The sequence below is a fragment of the Leptopilina heterotoma genome, unplaced genomic scaffold (assembly GCF_015476425.1).
Source record: "Leptopilina heterotoma isolate Lh14 unplaced genomic scaffold, ASM1547642v1 Lhet_58, whole genome shotgun sequence".
Classification (NCBI taxonomy): Eukaryota; Metazoa; Arthropoda; class Insecta; order Hymenoptera; family Figitidae; genus Leptopilina; species Leptopilina heterotoma.
In genome coordinates, this window is record NW_025111131.1 from 3,636,842 (window position 1) to 3,657,584 (window position 20,743).

At 24.1% G+C, this 20,743-nt stretch overlaps 1 protein-coding gene across 3 annotated transcripts; it reads left to right on the top strand.

Annotated features, from left to right (window-relative positions):
- The first annotated feature begins 2,250 nt into the window (after window positions 1-2,250).
- On the top strand, window positions 2,251-20,538 carry LOC122508864 (4-hydroxyphenylpyruvate dioxygenase). 3 transcript variants are annotated; one of them, XM_043622459.1, is made up of 14 exons: window positions 2,251-2,666; window positions 3,750-3,847; window positions 4,939-4,992; window positions 10,296-10,322; window positions 10,517-10,579; window positions 11,204-11,308; window positions 14,359-14,484; window positions 14,661-14,750; window positions 14,953-15,056; window positions 15,355-15,432; window positions 15,574-15,808; window positions 19,744-19,866; window positions 19,954-20,070; window positions 20,162-20,538. In XM_043622459.1, exons 1-14 carry the CDS (start codon window positions 2,372-2,374, stop codon window positions 20,234-20,236), a joined length of 1,590 nt encoding a protein of 529 aa, XP_043478394.1. In that variant the 5' UTR covers window positions 2,251-2,371; the 3' UTR covers window positions 20,237-20,538. The 3 variants fall into 3 exon arrangements, with proteins under 3 accessions (XP_043478394.1, XP_043478396.1, XP_043478395.1); XM_043622461.1 differs by lacking the exons at window positions 2,251-2,666; window positions 3,750-3,847; window positions 4,939-4,992 and adding an exon at window positions 5,800-5,859; XM_043622460.1 differs by lacking the exons at window positions 2,251-2,666; window positions 3,750-3,847; window positions 4,939-4,992 and adding an exon at window positions 8,567-8,691.
- Window positions 20,539-20,743: the final 205 nt, after the last annotated feature.

The following is a 20,743-nucleotide window of genomic DNA, read 5'->3' on the forward strand; positions in this document are numbered from 1 at the left end:
AAATTACTTGACTGCAATGTTCGGAATCTTTAGGAATCTTTAGTTAAAGTTGAAGTAATTCTTTAAATTTCTACTGTTTTTCAATGTTTGACGCAAAAGTTGACTGAACATTGCATGAAAGTTTAAAATTTTTTAAACTCTCATGCAATGTTCAGTCAACTTTTACGTCAAACATTCAATAACAGCGAACACTTAAAGAACAACTTCAAGTTTCATGAGCTTCGCAACTAAAAATTCCGAAGGTTGCAATCAAGTTAATTTCAGCTTTCAGGAAATTTTCGGTGCTGTTGGGGTTGAGTATAATTTTATTCCCCTCATGGCTGTTGAAGAATTTAATTTAAACTAAATTAAAAATTTCATTACAATGTTTTAAATTTTCAAAGCGATTGAAATAAACAATATAAATATGCTTAAAAATTGTCTTCTGATTTTATGGATCTCGTTTCCTTACCTATACTTTTCGCGATTTAATGACTGTACCTCCTGCAGTGAGAGTCAACCTGGCCACAATTTCTACCCGCCGGGAAATTCAGTTAAAATTCTATGGCACAAATTTAGGAGACTAATTTTCAAGTTATAGAATTGTATTGACATTTGAAAAAGAATAGTCTTAAGAATAGCCTTAAGAAATATTAAAATAATAAAATCCTTGTATTTTTTGTCTATGTGTAACGAAATCCTGAGTCATAAAGACGCTTCTTCTCTCAATTGCATCAAGTATTCTGAAGATTCTTCAAAAATATTGCTCTATTGTTAATTTTCTTCAATATAATTTGAGAGAGGATTTCAATGTGCATTGTCTCACCTGAAACATTACACCCAACACCTGCGCGACCACACCTCTTCAGTCCCTAAAGAGAATAATAAAAGGTTTAACCTCTGACAAATTTAGACAAAAACTTAAAATTTGTCATGGAGCCACTCGATTGTTCAAGTTACTGGACAGTTTTTGTCACGGACGCTGATTCTCGCAGGCGGACTGATAAATAACTGTAAAGTTACTGACCAACGCTCTTCGTCAAAGATTCAAGTTGAATTTGATATTGGCTAGACATAACTTCTGTCTAGTTTTTTTAATGTTACTTTAAAGTACTCCTAGAAATTATAGTTCTAAGTTTGTCGTGTCGATGACACTGCAATAATGTCTAATAACTAGACAGCTCGACTGATTATTTGCTAGAGATAAATTTGTTCTTATTCTTTCCAATATTTTAAAACTTTTCATTTTAATTTGTTATTAATTAAAAATTTAATTAATTTATTATTATAAATTAATAGTATTAATTAATAAAATTAATTAATAATAAAAAATATTAATAATTATTAATAAAATTAATTAACAATATTAATTAATAAAATTAATTAATAATATTAATTAATTAAATTAATTAATAAATATTTATAATAATTTATAATAAATTAATAAAAATAATTAAAAAAACCAACTCAAAAGAATAATAATAATATATTCGACATTTCAAAGAATCGCATTTTATAATACCTCAAGCCACCGGACGCGTCGGGGGGCGAAGCCCCCCGAAACCTAGTCGTGTACTTCGACGTATTAATAAAAATAATTTCATTAAAGAATAAAAACAGAATTTTTCACACGAGTGATCGCGAAAAGGAGGTATTCAATTCGCAAGTATACCGGGTCAGTCACGTGACGCGCAAGCGCTGTGTACAAAAAACTATAATGGATGTCACATTACACACCAGGTCATGGCCAAATATACAGGCGCAACGCCAGTATGGGCCAACGTTAATTATATTCTATTCTATGGATGTCACATGGTTCTTGTCGTGAAGGCGTCTTTGACATTGCGTTTTCGTGAATTGTTTTCGCTTTATATCCTTTATATAAAGGGACGAAAACACTGATGCCCGATTCCACCAACCTCGATTAAAGGCCAACGCAGAATAGATCTGTAACCGGAACCGCAATCGTAAGCGTAACCGTAAGAATGAGTTAAAGAAGGATAGGTATATTGTTTATCCTTCTCTAACTCATTCTTACGCTTACGGTAACGATTGCGGTTCCGGTTACAGATCTATTCTGCGTTGGCCTTTAGAAAACTCATTCCATCTTGGAAAACTGCTTGCACGTCGGTGACATACATCTTCTTTGCTCTATTTATTTTAATAAAATATTATTAATTTAAATAATTCGAAGGATATTTTTGTCACCAACTGTACATCAGTAACACAATGTAGAACTAGGAATCCATTATTGAATAATGCTGTACATTCAGTACTAAGGAGATTTAAATTCAAAATGGCTGAACATGGCTATTTACTGGAGAGCAAACAAACTTTTTCAATAGCCAAAAATGACAGTTTATATTGTTTTTCTTATTAATTAACAGTGACAATGGTTTTGTTTTGTTGTATCATCGGATGTCGACAGCGAGGTGGATGTAGTAGGCAGGATAAAAAAATATCTTTTTACAGAATTCCAGCTGTAATAAGTGAAAATAATAGAAAATATAGAGCAGTTTACCTGAAGCAGAAATATAGAGTTGCTGATTTCTTTAGTCAAACAGCAGAACAATACATTCAACTGTCAAAACTCAGACAAGAGAAATGGATAGAAGTTATAAAACGAGGACAGTTGAGAGATTCGCAGCTAAGATCATATCGAGTCTGCTCGAGACACTTTATAACAGGTAAAAACAACAACACTGTTAAAATAGTTTTTATACAATTTTTTAACAACTTTGTAAGGGGATTCAAATTTTATTCTAACTTATCTTGATACTAGAAAATATATCACAATTTTGCAATCATTTTCTATTTGATGTAAAAGATACACTTTCATGATTGTATTAATAACAATCAAAACATTAATTTCAAAATAAGTAGTCGTTACAATTAAATTTAAAAAATTATTTAAAATTAAAAAAATTTCGGGATTTTTCTTCTACCGAAAATATATTAGTTACTCATTTTTAATTCATAATTTTTTAGAAATTTATTCTCATATATTATAATGAAATCTATTAATTTTTTTACATTATTTACTTTAAATAATTATAATTTTTAATTTAAATAAATACAAGATTTAATATTGAAAAATTCTATTTGTTTGATTTTTTAAACACAAATATGTTCTAATCTGTTAATGTTCGCGATTGAAAATTAAGTACAGTTATAAAATTAAAGAATTCTTAATATAGGGTAAGTGTGTCAATTGTGGCGGGTGCTCCAATTATGGCGACTTTGTAAAAAATAGAATTATTTAGGTACTATTTTAGAATAATATAGTTATTTGAAAATGATAGAAAAAGTTATTTTCGACCTTACTCGATATAATTGTACGAAAAAAAACACATTTGAACTATTATTGGTTTAATTATTTAAGTACAAAAATTGTGCCCCGCCATAATTGGCACATTTTCATTGAATGTGCGTGCTCCAGTTATGGCGCGCAACACAACCTCTAAATACACGTTATTTTCCCCGCCGTAATTGGCGCGCCGAAATTGACTCAACCGCGCCATAATTGACGTTTTTAATCCTAATTCTTATTGCTTTAATTTTGTTTAAATAATTAATTTTTATAAAGTTTTTATAAAAGTTTTATTATCTATATGACACGGGCTTTTAGTTTAATAAGCCATAAATTTACTTCTTTCATTATAATTTTTGAATTTTCTATTTCAAAGACGGCTAAACCAGAACCGCGCCATAATTGGCACACTTACCCTAATTCTAAAAATAATTTGTGTAATGTAAATTTATTTTTTTAGGACGTCCAGCTGACTTAGGCGATATCAAAAATCCAGATTGGATTCCATGCAGGGACCTTGATCTTAAAACTAATAAGACTTCTAAAAAGAATAAAAAGGTCTAGTAAATTTTTAATATTTTTCTTAATGTAAAAACATTTAAGTCTAAATTTGAAATCTTTTTTCCTATTTTTTAAAAATTATTAAGTTTTTTTTATCCTTGAATTTATCAAATGAATAAGAAAATAAAAATTAAAAACAAATGTCCGCGAGGTGAATTTAAAAAGATAGGAATATCAACAGATTGTTCATAAGCTAATTTAATAAAAACAATTTTAAACAATATTTACTATACGTAGATTTAGAATAGGTGGAACATTCTGCTTCAAACCGTTCCGATCAGAAGAACGACCGTTTGAAAAGAAACCACTTTTCTTTTCACATAAGTTTCAGTAAAAAAAATTATTAAGTTTTTTATTATTATAAAATTCACTTAAAAAGTGAATTGTTAAAAGCGAATTAAACTAAAAAAGCGATCGTCTTTGTTGGTCAGGGTGGCCACATGTCAGTAAAGTCAGGGAAGAAAAATTTTTGACAGTAAAGTCAGGGACATGTCAGGAAAAAAATTTTTTGTTAGGGAAATTAAGAAAATTGAGACTTTTTTCAACTTATTTTCAAAAATTGCGACTTTTTCGATTTTTTTTCCAAATATTGAAACAAAGTGCCACAATTTTTAGTAAAAAAAGTGCAACTTGTTTTGATTTTTATAAAGTTAATGAAAAATCTTTAGATGTAAATTTAAAAATTAAAATTAATGATAATTATGAAAATTAGTTTCTAATTTTTTAAAATTACTGTATTTTACTTTCAGTATTTTCAATTACATAATTTCGAAAATTCAAATACATACAAAAAGTAATAGTAACATTTTAGAATTATTTTTAACATTTTGGAGAAAAAAATCATATTCAAAATTTTTAATTAAAATTCATCCAAAAACTAATTAGTAAATTATACAAAAATTCTTTTCAGAAATTCAATTATTTTTAAAAGATTTTACCAAATTTCAATTGTTCGGACATTTTTAATTGTACATAATTAAAGAATTATTAATTTTTCCAAAATTATTTTATAATGTATTTAAAAATTAATTTCACAAACCTTCAAACAGTTTTATCTAACATTTTTATAATTAACTTCTCTGTTGCAGGTGAAGAAATTGCCTATTATTTTACACGATGGAGATCACATTTATAGTAAAAAGGTATGTCCAATAAAGTAATATTCTACCCTGAAAAACTGAAAACCGTAACTTCCATTTACTTTCCAAGAAAACCGAAAATAATAAATTATTTGAATCAAATAAATATTTTTCAAATAATCTTTTTTCAGTTTAAGTTTACCATTAGGTTACGTGCTATCTGGGTAGACATAGAATTAAGTTAAATTTTACTAAATTTATTTTATCCCTCCAATAAAAAGCGCAAATAACTATTTAAAACTTGCCTTGTGTAATTTTCTTACCTTTTAAATTCTGGATAGGACCAAGTATGAGATGATCGGTAAAATCGAAATGTGTAATTTTTAATTGAAATCATACCATTTGTACTCATTCAGCATAGGGGATGTTATTGAGTTTGTTGTTAATTAAAAACTCGACTTTCCGAAAATCACCGAAATCAGAAGGTGATAATATTACATTAAAATCACTATAATATATTCAATCATTATCATTGAATTGATATTCTAAATGACATTTTAAAGTATGTTCTTTTTTGAGAACAGTTAAAATTAGAAATCAATTAATTTTCTTACGTTTTAAAAAAACACGTATTTCCCATTAATAATAGTAATAATTATATTAATCATTATATTAATTTAAATTTGTTCTGTTTCAATGATAAGATAATTACATGTTTTCAAAAAACATGTAATAACATTAAGGAACTGGGAAATTGATGTATAACATTTTCTGGTATCGATTTACTATATATAATGCACATTTTCATTATTTTCACTAGTGCAACTTTAATATGTGAAGTTGATTCTTCATAAATTTATAGTAAATAGTTTAAAGTTTTTGACTTTGTTTTTTTTGTTTATTTTATTTTTAAGAAAAAAATCAAAGATGGTATGTATATAGAACCGAATAATTTTTCTAGAATTTATATTCTTTTTTATTATATTAACAAAAATTGTTCAAATTTTAATTAAGGGTTTCGATGCAATAAGAGAACGAACACTCGGCTGATCGCCTTTAAGCAAGTCAAACTTGAAAATTTGAAGCAAAATTACAAATGATTGCAGAAATTCAATTATTTTCAAAAATTTTTGTCAAAATTTTAATTATTTTCAAAGACTTTCTTCAATTTAATGATTTTTAATATCTACTACTTTAACAAAAATTTCCAAAAGAATTCAATAGTTAAAAAAATTTTAATAAAATTCTACGCAAACATTTCATTATTATTTTCAAAAATAATAAAAATTTCACAAGAATTCAATAGTTTACAAATTATTAATCAATTATTTTCATAAATAATAACATTTTTTCAGGGATTCAATTATTTTCATTAATACATAATAAAACTCATCGCAGGATTTCAATTATTTTTAATACAATTTTAATCGGATTTTGCAAAAAATGGAATTATTAAAAATTTTATTTAAATTCGTCGAAAGAATTCAATTATTTAAAAATTTGTTGATAAATTTCTTTTTAAGAATTCAATTTTGAGAAACATTCAAAATTATTCAATAAATTATTTATTTTTGTATTTAAATAATTGAAGTCTCGTAGAGTTTTCTATTAAAAATTGATTTAAAAATAAATTTCAGTAAAAATTTTAGAAATAATTAAATTTTGAAAAGGTTTCAAATTAAAATCTTTAAAAATTTGAATTTTTCAAATTTTTAACTAACAATTCTGTGCAATAAATTTTTTTGAATAAGTTTAATTGTAGATTTTTTTTAAATTATTTAAGATTTTTATTTTCTAACATATAATTAATTGAAGAATTTCCTAATAATTGAAATTTTGTAAACTTAAATTATAAACAAATGAATTTGAAAATTCTCAAAGAACTTTTTCAAAAATTATTCAAAATAATGGATTTATAGAAGAATTTTAGTAAAAAACACTAAAAAAAAAATTGAATTTTGGAGAAGTTACAGATTATTGCAGGAATTCAATTATTTTCAAAAGTAATAAAAAATTTCAAAAATTCAAAAAAAATTCTAGTCAAAATTTCAATTATTTATATACCTAAATAATTAAATTTTTCTCCGAAATTCAATTATTTTAAAAAATTTTAATAAAATTCTTAGCAGAATTAAATTTATTTTTAATACAATTTTCATCAAATTTCTCGATAAATGAAATTATTCTTAAATTCTTTTAAAAATATGTCAAGAGAATTGAATTATTTAAAAATTTGTTGATAAAATTCTTTATGAAAATTCAATTTTAAAAAACATTCAATTATTTAATAAAATGTTTTTTTTTGTAGATAATTGAATGCTCATAGAATTATCTAATAAATATTGATTTAAAAATGAATTTCAGTTAAAATTTTATATTATAATTGAATATTGAAAGCATTAAAGCGTGGATTTTTAGAAATAATTGAAGTTTTAAAAGGTTTCAAATTAAAATTTTTGAAAATTTGAATTTTTCATACTTTTAATTAACAATTCTGTAGAATTAATTTTTTCAAAAAGTTTAACGAAATTTTTTTTAATTATTTCAAGTTTTTAATTTCTAATATATATTTAACTGAAAAATTTACGAATAATTTAAATTTTGTAAAATTGAATTGTAAACAAATGAATTTCTCAAAGAACTTTTTCAAAAATTATTTTTTCAAAAATTGACTTAAAGAAGAATTTTAGTGGAAAATTCTAGAAATGAATAATCGTAATGATGAAAATAATTTTTGAAGAAGTTACAGTAACAAAGTAGAAAGTTTTATAATAATATGAATACCTATATATGTTATTGAATTTAAAATTTTTGAAAATCTTAATTTCTATGAAAAAATAATAATGATTAAATATTTATTTAAAAACGAAGTTATTGATATGTTCGAATAATTTTCGTTTTATATACCTGGAAATATTCCGTTTTTTAACCTGGAAAATTTGGAAAAGTCAGGGAATTTGAAAAGAGCAAAAGCGTGGCAACCCTGGAAATATTCCTTATTTCCTGAAAGGCAGAAATTAATTTAAAAAAATAGGCCGGTGTTGTTTATAATCATTTCAAGAAAACGTAAACAAAAATATTTTCTGTTTCCATGAACCTTCAATATGGAAATTATAAAAAAAATTTACATATCACAAATGACAATCAATAAGGAAAATAATTGAATATACACTCATCCAGAATTAATATTAGAGTGACTTTAAATAGTGACTTTAAAATTGTTTACTTAAAGTTAAAATTAATAAATTTATTTGATTTTACTCTAAGTTTATTATTATAAGAAAAATAAATAAGCAGGTAAATAGATTTGCATTTTGCAATAGTAGAATTTAAAAATATTTTCTTTTATGAATTTTATTTCTATGAAAATATGTATATATGAGAATAAATATATTCTGCATTCTTTTGGAATAACTTTAGAGACGAGCCCCCAGAAACTTTATGTCACGTAAATATCATTCGTTTACGTCGTGGTTTTCTCTTCATCAACCGGTATTACAGGTTTATTATTGCGTTATAATTAATTTATTTATCATCTTCAAATGGAATTCAGATAAACAAACCTCCGAGATCGACCAATCAGAATCAGGATGTTTTTGATGTGCCTCTTATTTAAAGAACATTCAGTTTCTAGACAAAAACAATTAGATTTCGTTTGCTTTGAAGTCAACATTGTTGAGAGAAATTGAAATAATTTTATTGTTAAACTAACACGAAACTAAGGCTTATTTTTTATTTTTTTTAATTAAATACTTGAACATGGTAAGATATGAAACATTTTTAAAAAAATTCGGGCAATATTTCAATTTTATAATATTTTTTGACCCTATTCAGGAATTTTATGCTAAACCGGGAATTTTTTCACAAAATTAAAAAAAGTTTTATTATTTTAATTTGTTTTTAAAAAATCGCTTTTTATTTCAATTTTTATAGATATTTATACTGTTCTCTAAATTTCTATTAGTTAGAAATAATTTGATAGTAAAAAATCAGTCACTGATTCAAATACAGTTAATAAATAAATTTAAAAAAATGATCGTATTAATAGAAATTTTGTAAAATTCAACTGAAAATAATTGAATTTGTTAAAGAATTTCATTAAAAACTTTTCAACAAATCGAATTTTCAAAGTATTTTAATTTATTAATAAATTGATAAATAATTGAATTTTATAAAGTGTCACATCCTAATGTATTCATGTTTCTGAATGCGAAGATTAATAATTAAAATTTTTATTAATTAAATTAAAAAAAGATACACACTTACAATTTTCCAATTCTATTGTTTCAAGATAATTGAATTTTTATAAACAAATAATTGAAAACTTTTGAAATAATTAAAATTTCTTTACATTCTATTAAAAATAATTAAATTCTTTTAAACAATTTTATTTCAATTTTTCGAAAATAATCAAGGGAAGTTTGTCATTGTAATTGTAGTTTTATTTTTAAAAATTTCTTCGCAATATATTCAATTATATTCATTAATAGTAAAACTAATTACAAAATTGCAATTATTTTTAATACAATTTTAATCAAATTCTTTGAAAAATGTAATTATTCTTAAAAATTTTATTAAAATTCGTCGAAAGAATTCAATTATTTCTAGAAACTGTAAAAAAATTCTTCTCAAGAATTCAATTACCTACTTCCATAAATAGCAAAATTCTTCAAATTTGCTAAATTCTTTTGAATATTATTTTCAAAAAAAAAAATTCTTCACAAGAATTCAATTATTTTTATAAATATCCATAAAATTCTAAAAAACAATTCAATTATTTTCAAAAGTAATAAAATTCTTCGCAGAAATTCAATTATCTTTATAAATTATTAAACTGTTCTCCACAATTGAATCATTTTTGAAAATTTTAATAAAATTCTACGCAAACATTTAATTATTTTCATAAATAATAACATTCGATTCGATTACATTTAAAAATAGTAAAATTCTTTGCAAAAATTCAATTAGTATCAATACATTTTAATAAAATGGAATTAATCAAATTTTCAATTATAATTATAAACAGACAAGATTATTTTAAAAAATTGAAAAAATTATTTGTTTAATTCAATTATTTTCCAAATTTCTAATTAAAATTATTAAAAAAAATATTATTTTCAAAAAATTTAAAGAAACTCGCCAAAAGAATTTAATTATTCATAAAAACTCTGGTAAAAATTTTTGAAGCCATTTGTAGCTTTATTTATGTTCGAAATCAAATAAATTTAAATTTGATGAGATAAAAAAACCGGGAAAAATTAGAAAAAAAAAACCGGGAATTTTGTTGAACGAAATTAGTAGACACCCTGTATTACATTTATATTTTGTATGTTAATTACATTAATAATAATTTTTTATTTTTTCAGACTACATATACTGACAAAGGACCGAAGGTATTTATTTCTATTTTTCATTCACTTTTAACATTAGAGAAAAGTACTGAAGTTATTGATTATTATCAAATAATTTTTCCGTAATTAATATTTGCATGTTAAAAAGATAGTATATATGTTAAAAGTGGATCTTTCTTATAAAAAATAGCATTATTGAGTAAAAATAATTTTTTATATTAAATAAATGCTTTCAGCCAAAAAGTGGAAAATTTCTCTGCTTTGATCATATAAAATTCTGGGTTGGAAATGCATTGCAAGTAAGTAAATGTATTCAATAATAATTTTCTCATTTTTCATCATTGAAATATTTTATGTTATTTTTCTATTGACATTCATATAAATAAAATATTAATTTTTCAAATATGAATTTTCTTTTTTTGAATTATTTTATATTATTTATATTATTATTTTATTTATTTTATAAAATAATTAATTTATATTATTTATACCGTGGATATCCCAGTTTCTGTCCACTTTTATTTTAACAATAGCAATTATAAAAAAATTATTTCCTTAAATCTGTGTATAAGTGAACTAAATAAAAATTACACTCTAAGAGAATAATATTAAACTATTTTCAAAAATTAATTAAAATTATTATAAAAGAAATCTTAAAAAATGGACAGAAACTAGGGCATTCTCGGTATAGTTATAATGTTTATTTTATACAATTTTTCGAAAATGAAAGCTAAATAACAAAAGTCAATATAATGAAAATTTTTTTATTTTCATGAGTCACACTTTCAAGAATTATATTTATGAAAATTTATGGAATTTCGAAAAAATGTTAATAATTAATAAACCTACAAATTTTTATTTTTACATAAAAAATAAGTAAAGTTCCCATAAAGTTTGTTTACTGAAAATGCAAAACTATTTAGGCTTCCAGTTTCTATTGTACCAGGCTTGGATTCCAACCTTTGGCTTATCGTGGTTTGGAGACTGGATCGAGGATCTCGGCAGCCCACGTAATAAGGCAAAATGAAGTACGTATATATTCAAATACGAATTCATAAGAAAATTCTTAATTTTTGGTGTCTTTTTTGTTTGCCTCGTAAACTAAGATATTACCACGAATTCTAATACAAAACCTTAAAAAAAATTTTCTATTTCTGACAGGAATGAATTTTTTAATATTATTTAATTATTACAAAAGTTTTAAAGCAATTATCTTGATAAATAACAAAATTCTTCACAGAAATTCAATTCTTTTCAAAAATAATAAAATTCTTCAAAGACATTCAATTATATTTAAAAATTTTAACGAAAACCTCGTCAAGAAGGTTCTGTTACAATTCTACGAAAATATTCAATTATTTTCATAAATAATAAAATTTCATTTAGAATTATTCATTTATTTTCATCGCAGAATTATAAAATATTTTTAATATAATTTTAAATAAATTCCTCGAAAAATGCATTTATTAAAAATTTTATTAAAACTTGACGTAAGAATTCAATTTTAAAAAATATTAAATTATTCAATAAAATAATAAAATTTGGGGCAATAATTCAAATATTTTCATAAATAACTTTTAATTTGTCACTGAAAAAATATTATTCTCAAAAAATTTTAAGTAATTCTGCAAAAGAATTCAATATGCTTGATAAACAACAAAATTCTCCCCATAAAATTAATTATTCTAAGGAATTTTAATTAAATTCTTTTCCAAAATTCAATTATTTTGATAAATGTCAAAATTGATCACAAGAATTCAATTCTTTTGAAAAGTAATCAAATACTTTCCAGAAATTAAATTATTTTCAAATTTTTTTTAAAATTTTCGTCAAGAATTAAAATATTGACAAAAATTTTAATAAAATTCTTGGCAAAATTTTAATTATTTTAACAAAATTTAATAAAATTCTTCGCATGAATTTAATTATTTTCATAAATTATTACTTAAATTCTTCTCAGGAATTCAGTTATTATTTTTTAAAATTTTAACAATACCGATTCTTCAAAAAGTTTTCAATTATTTTCAAAAGTTGTTAATAAAATTCTACGTAAAAATGAAATTTTAAGAAACATTCAATTAGTGAATAAATTGTTTATTTTTGTATTTAAATAATTGAATTTCGTTCCCGGTCAATTTCCCGAAACCAATCTCCCGAATGGTGAATATCCCGAAAATCTAAAAACCCGAATACTCTTTCCCGAATGACTATGTTCCCGAAAATAGGAATCCAATTTTTTATTAAAATATATATGCAATATATGAATTTTTTTGTTAAAATTATTTCAGTATAATATATTTAACTGAAGAATTTTTAAATAATCCAAATTTCGTAAAATTGAATTGTGAACAGATAGATTTGAAAATTCTCAAAGAATTTCTTCAAAAATTATTAAAAATAATTGATTTAAAGAAGAATTTTAGTTAAACATTCTAGAAAATGTCAATTGAATTGAAATGATGAAAATAATTTTGAAGAAGTTACAGTAACAATATTCTTATAATATAAAATAATTATTTTATCACTCGGTCAACTTTAATTATATTATAAAACATAAATAAATGCATCACTCTGAGTTGAAGACTCGGAGTGATCGATTTCTTCATGTTTTATAAATTTATAATAAATTTTCTTATGAGTTGTTGAATTTCAAAAAGGTTTGAATTTGAAATTTTTTAAGATCTTAATTCCAGTGGAATAATAATAATGATTAAATATTTATTTAAAAATGATGTTGTTATTATTTTCGAGACATTCAGCATATAAACAGCAATTCTCTACAATGTCAAAAAACAACTTGCACAGCATACCCTAAAATATCAAAATTTATTATAGCTGCCAAGTATAGTATAATACTTATCCTAACAATCAGTTACATGACGATTCTGTTAAATTTCAATTCTGTGTTATACTTTTCTGTTTAAATGACATTTCGGCTGTTTGTTATTTGGAGAATATTCATGCCTCCCATCAAAAATAGTTGTATTAATTAATACATCGCGTGAAAGTAACAATTCGATTATATGTATGTTTCAAAACTATTTGTCCTTGAGGCGCGCGAATCGTACGTACATAGCCGTTATAGAAATAGTAAAAAGTAGAGGGGCTGCTTTTTCTGAACTTGTAAATACGTAGCATGTTCAACATATGCTCACGATTAAAAGTTAATAAAAATTTATAAACGTAAAAATTATTTTTCAATTTTGTATATAAAGGAGCAACTCAAAAAATATAAAATGATATAAATGTCTCAAAATTAATTTTTTGGCACGTAAGGACCCTTTCAACGTGGAGCGTCACATTCCGAACCAAATTAAAAATTTGAAAATATTTAACTTTTTCTATAATAATAAAAAATATTTTTAACCTAATGTTATTTAAGGGATAGTACACCCTAAAAAAAGAAAATTTTCAAATTCAAATCTTTTTTAAGAATAAAAAGAGATACAGAAACTTTGCAGAAAATACAAAAAAACATTTTTGTAAAATATTATGTTGCAAAAATATATGTGCAAAGTTTCATTTATACATCTCTTTTTATTATTAAGAAAATCCTTTCTTAATCCTTTCTTAAAAAAGACATGGAGTGGAAAGGTCGAATGTATCGAAAAGTATCGAAATAAAGAATGGGCAATGAGAATGTAAAATCTTAATAGAAGGGTGTTTTCAAAATTGTTTGGACATGTAATCGTGGCGCTGCAGTCGTATGTTATTTAAAAAGAGCGCGAGTATATAAATTTTATTTTTGTTAAGAGAAAGTACTCATAATAAATCTTATTTTGCATTGTCAAAAAAAACGTCAACATTTCAAATATAAATAAGCAAATTATTAACTGAAAAAATTTGAATATTATAATTAATATTATTATTAATGAAATAATGGACTTGGACAATGGACATATAAAAACTAGCACCGTAGACGGCCGTCGGAGGAGCTAGTTGTATTAAAAAAAAAACTTTTTTTCTTTTAGGGTGTACTGTTATATCTTTTTGATATTATGCAATATTATTATGGTTATTTTAAAAAATTAAATTTAGTCTTTACATTAAATAAAAAATGAGTTTTATTATTTTTCAGATTACATTCGTATTTGAATCTCCTTACGAACCCGACCATGAAGAAATGTCATTACATCTTTCTCAGCACGGCGATGGTGTAAAAGATGTAGCTTTCAGAGTAGAAGACATTCATGCAATCATAAAGGTAAAAATGACTAACATAATAATTATATTTTGATTTAAGTCGTTCTCTTCAATTAAATTCTGAATCGTGCTTCAAATTAATTATGGTGTTGAAAAAATGTTATATCTTAAATTAATAAAATCATAAAAAAATAACTCTGATTTATTTACTTAAAATTATTACACTCCATTTTACAGGTTGCAAAGCAAAAGGGTGCTAAAATTGTACAAGATATACATGAAGAAAAGGACGAATATGGAACAGTATTGCTTGCAACTATTCAAGTCGTACGTCTTTAAAAATATACAGTTTTTAAATATTTTCTAACAACCATCACTGTCGATTCTTCTATTCTTATTTCTTTTCTATCCGAATTTTAATTTTTCATAACATTTTTTAACAAGTGATTATTTTTAATTTTCTTCAACATTCTAATTGTTTATGAATTAATGTTTGTTAAAATAATTATGGTATTATTTTTTATGTTAGTATGGAGACACTCTACATACATTCATTGATAGGACAAATTATAAAGGATTCTTTTTACCGGGATATAGAAGAGAAACAGCCAGTGATGAACTAGCGGAAATCTTGTAAGTAATATAAAATCTTTTTTATGTTTCCACATAGTAATACACAAAGATTTTTATGCAGATACACAAACTCAAATTCCTATGAATTCTTACTTCAAATCCTGTGCCAATGTCATATGTGCTTTCACATAGAATTAGGACATTAGGTCGAAAACGTGAAGAAAAAAATTTAAAATATTTTTTTAAATTTGTTTAAAGAATTTTTTTTTCTTTATTTATAATTTTAAAGACAATAAAAAATTTTGGCACATTTACCCTATTAAAAATGATAATTCATTTCTTATTTATTACTTCACAGGCCTCCAATCAACTTGCAATTCATAGACCATATTGTTGGCAATCAACCTGATAAGGGAATGGAGCCTGTTGCTGACTGGTACGTAAAAATTAGCGAATGTAGTATAGTTCAAAAAAACTGTTAAACTAATATAAACTAATATAAAATATACCTACTACGAAAAAGATAGTACTGATTTACAAGTTATGCTCAAAATTAATATTCTGTAATTTTTTGCAGGTACGAAAAATGTTTGCAATTCCATAGATTTTGGTCTGTTGATGATTCTCAGTTGCACACTGAATATTCAGCATTACGTTCTATTGTTATGACAAATTGGGAAGAAACAATCAAATTGCCTATTAATGAACCGGCGCCTGGTAAAAAGCGTTCTCAAATTCAAGAATATGTTGAATATTATGGGGGTCCAGGAGTTCAACATATAGCTCTCAACACGAATGACATTGTCACTGCTGTAAGTACATTTATGATTGAAAAATACTCAAAACTCAAAACGCAACCTGGAAACCTGGAAAACCTGTAAATGTCAGGGACTTTTATAAACCTTGAAAAAACCTGGAAAAGTCAGGAAATTTTGATCGGAATCCTGGAAAATTATTCTTTTCTAAAGTTATTGTGTTTGTTCTTGAAATCTAATTTTACTTAAATATTTCAAAATTAATTGAATTTTTGAAAGAATTGCGTTTACAATTTTCATAAATAGATGAACTTCAAAAGATTTTAATTTGAAATTTTAGAAAATTTCAATTTTTAATGAATGATTTAAATAATGAAAATTTCACAGCAATTCTATTATTTACAATTTTTTTATAAATTTCTTCCCAATAATTCAATTATTTTCATAAATGATAAAATTTTTACAAGGATTTAATTATTTTCATGAATAATACAATTCTTTATAGGTTTTCAATTATTTTCATAAATAATAAAACTCATCGCTGAATTTCAATTATTTTTAATACAATTTTAATGAAATTTCTCGAAAAATGTAATTATTCTTAAAAATTTTATTAAAATTCATGAAAGACATTCAATTATTTTAAAAAGCCTTTCCTATAATTTATTTATTAGAATTTGAGTATTATTGCCAATAGATTTTTAATTAAATTTCTTAAAAGAATTAAATTATTTTCAAAAATTCTAATGAAATTCTTTTTGCCAATTCAATTTTTTTCAAAATAATTTTAATAAAACTCTTCGTACAAATTAAATTAATTTCAATAAGGGGCCATCCATAAACCACGTAGCCTCTTGAGGGGGAGGGGGGGGTCAAGCAATTGACTACGACAAGAGGAAAAAATGGCGCTAATACATGTAATAGCGTACTACATGGGGGGAGGGGGGGGGGTCAAAATTCCCAAAAAATGGGGCTACGTGGTTTATGGACGGCCCCATTAATATATAAAAATTCAATTATTTTAAATATCTACTATTTCAATAAAATTTCACAAAAGAATTCAATTATTTAAAAAGAAATATATTATTAAAATTCGTCTCAAGATTATTCAATTATTTTCAAAAGTAATAAAATTCATTCTTCGCAGAAATTCAATTATGGTCAAAAGTTTAAAAAAAAATTCTCGTTAGCATTTCAATTATCTTTATAAATAATAAAATTCTTCTTCAAAATTCAATTATTTTCAAAAAATTTAACCCGGCGAGTATGTGGCGGGAAACTGTTACACCGACTTTGTGGTGGGCATGACATGCCCAAAATGTAAAATTGCTTATAAATGTTACATATAGCTATATTAAGTTAATTTCTGGTATTATATTATAAAAAGGCATGTAATAAAATATATTTCCTTAATTATTTATTTATTTATAAAGATAAAATCAACTCTTTGTCATAAGATTTATCATATGATTAAATAAAACAATGAAAACTTAAAACTTTTATAAAATCAAATTTGCACTTTTATAAAGGCAGGACTTTAAATATTAGTGAATGAGGAGCATAATACTGCTTTTTAGAATATATCTCAATTCAGTTGTCATTAATTTAGTAGAAATTAGGAGAAAAAATTCGCCAAAAATATGCAAAATTGACGTTTACGTCCAAGTAATTTAAAATATAATTTACATAACACTATCACCATACCATCATCTTCTCTTATGAACCCATAACTTCAGCTACTCGAAGTTTCAAAACGTTACAGTGGAAATTTTAGGATTTAAAAGGATTTAAGTAAATGTGGGGCATGACATGCCCAACCACATACTCGCCGGGTTAATAATATTCCTGTCAAAATTTCAATTATTTTCAAAAACTTTTTTCAATTCAATCAAATTTAAAATTTTTAATTTTAAATAATAATTGAATATTAAACTCTCTAAATTTGAATTAGTAAAAATGGTTTGGAATTTGAATTAGTGACTGACTTTTTGCTTTTGAATTAGCAGATTTTACTAATAAATATTCGTTTTTACTAATTTAATAGTAAAATTTAGGGGAGGGTAGGCTACATTGAACCGGGTATTTTATAAAGTCCAAGAACTAATTAAATTTTACTAATTTCGATCAGGTTTTTGTATCAAAATTAAGCTGAAGTACTCCTTTAGTTAATACACACGTTACAAACACAAATTATTATGATTAAATAATTAAATTTAATTTTTTTCTAACAAGTCACACTTTTCTTATTTTGAAGGAAGTGTGTCTACATTGAACCACCTCTAATAAAACACTACAATTTACTTCAAAAATAATATTTCCACTTACACATTGTAAAAAATCTTATTTTCAACTCAAAAAAATAGAAAATTGTTATTTAATTGTTATTACTTGTTAATATAGGAGATTAATGTATTTTAATGTCAGGTTAGGTAGGTAAAGTGACAGTTTGAGTTTATCTCGTTCACAATTGTGATGAAAGCATGTCTTCCAGTATTTTTCTTACTAATTAGTAGAGCAGACAATTTTACAACTCTTAAAATTGAAAATTCTTTGCTTTTTCGGGTGGTTCAATGATGCCGCACTCACTGTATTCACATGACATTCACAACAAAAATTGTTTATAATAAATTTATGTAAGAGTTAAAGTTCTTTATCACATCGGAATATTGAAGTTGCCACCCTAAGCGAAATAAATCGCAAGTTTACTAATTTTTAAAACTTCCTATTTCAATAAAAAAACGTCATTATATTTCCACAACATTTTTTGTTTTGTACGTGAAAAACCGTTTTTTTTTTAGTTTTTCTTCATAAATAATAAACCTACGTGCCCGAAATTTTTGGACATAGTTTGTTTCAGTAAAACTAACTTATATATTAAATAAGAAAAAATTTCACTCAGTCATTTCTCAGAAAATTGAAGTGGTTCACTGTTGACGCTGGTTCAATGTAGCCTACTCTCCCCTACTATAATTCAAAAGTAAAAATTCAGTCACTAATTCCAATTAGTAAACAATTTTATTAATTCTAATTAAAAGAGAAAGTATTATAGCGTGAATTTGATTAAAAACTGAAAATTGTAAAAAAAAATTGTAAAAAATTAAAAATTGTAAAATTGAATTGTAAACAAAAGAATTTGGAAATTTTCAAAGAAATTTTTCAAAAATTATTAAAAATGAATGAATAATTAATTTAAAGAAGAATTTTAGTTAAAAATTGTAAAAAATAATTAAATTGAAATGATAAAAATAATGTTTTTGAAATTACAGTAACAATATTCTTATAATATAAAATAATTATTTTATCAGTTGGTCATCTTTAATAATTAATTAATTATTATAAAACATGAAGATATCGATTGCTCCGAGTCGAAGACTCGGAGTGATCGATTTCTTCATGTTTTATAACAATTTTTTTTTAAATTGTTTAATTTTAAAAAGCTTTGAATTTGAAATTTTTGTAAAATTTCAATTTCCTATAGAAAAATAATAATCATTAAATATTATATTTATCTAAAAAAGAAGAAGAAAAATATTCATTTTTCTGAGTAATAATTTTTAAACTGAATCAGAATATTCTTTAGAGTGAAGGAAAAGTAAGAATTTTGTCTGAAATTCAAAGGAATGTCAGGGAAAAAAATATATTTTTCTTGGCAACAAATGTAGTTTTAAAAACATGGAAAAATTCCGTTTTTTAACCTGGAAAACCTGGAAAAGTCAGGGAATTTGAAATGAGCAAAAGCGTGTCAACCCTGAATTATTTAAGTCTAAGAAATTTTTTTTATACTTTTATTTGTTCAAATAAAGTAAAATAAAATAATTTGATAGTACAATTTTACAAATGAATTTATCTGAAAGGTTGAAAGAAACTTTCGATCACATATTAAAAATGTTTTAACGTAAAACATATATTAATTATAATAGTACTTTAAAAAAATGAATTTGTTGTTATATCAATCTCAAAACTTTATCTAAATAAAAAAACTGTTTTACTAGATTGAGAACTTACGGAAAAGAGGAATGGAATTTCTGACTGTTCCTGACACGTACTATGATTTGCTGAGAAGTCGTCTCCAAGATTCTGCGACGGAAATAACAGAAGATCTGAATACTTTACAGGTATTATAGATAATTAAAAAAATACTTTAATACGCTAATCGTTAAACACAAAATATACTATTATTAATATTCTTCTTCATTTTACAGAAACTAAAAATTTTAGTTGACTATGATGAAAATGGTTATTTGCTACAAATTTTCACCAAGAACATGCAGGATAGACCAACACTATTTATAGAAGTTATTCAGAGACATAATCATAATGTAAGTGATTTAGAATTCTGGAAAATAACTTTGTGTTTAATGTTTGAAATTTGATAAAAATGTTTATTATTCTTTTCTGATTCTAATATAGGGCTTTGGAGCTGGAAACTTCCAAGCATTATTTGAAGCAATTGAATTGGAACAAGAAAAGCGAGGAAATTTATAATTTTTCGCGTCTCATTTCATGTGCTGAGAAATGATCTGTAATTTGTTTTAATATTACTCAATATATTAAATAATAAGTAAATAATTCATTACAAGAAATAAGTAAAAGAAATTATAAATCTTTATTAATTTAAGTGTACATAAACTTGTTAAATGTATGTCATATTTTTATTCAATAACTAAATAGAAATTAAAAGAAAATCAATACAGTTGTTTAAACATTTTGTTGTTGATAGTTGTACATCAGAAACATTATCTTTATTTGTGGAAATTGTGGTAAAATAAACATTGGTTTTTAATTAATTTATTCTTGAGTTATGTTTGATTGTTATTTCAATGTCTTGAATGTTTAAATCCATGTTCATTGCTGCTGCCGTTTCAGCCAAACCATCAATTATTTCGTCGCCTGAAATTCCAACGTGTGATACATTTGAAAGTTGTTTCCAGGGGGTTTTTGGGTCGCGGATTACGAATATACAGTCAGTTTTTCAAAATACAAAATGGCCGA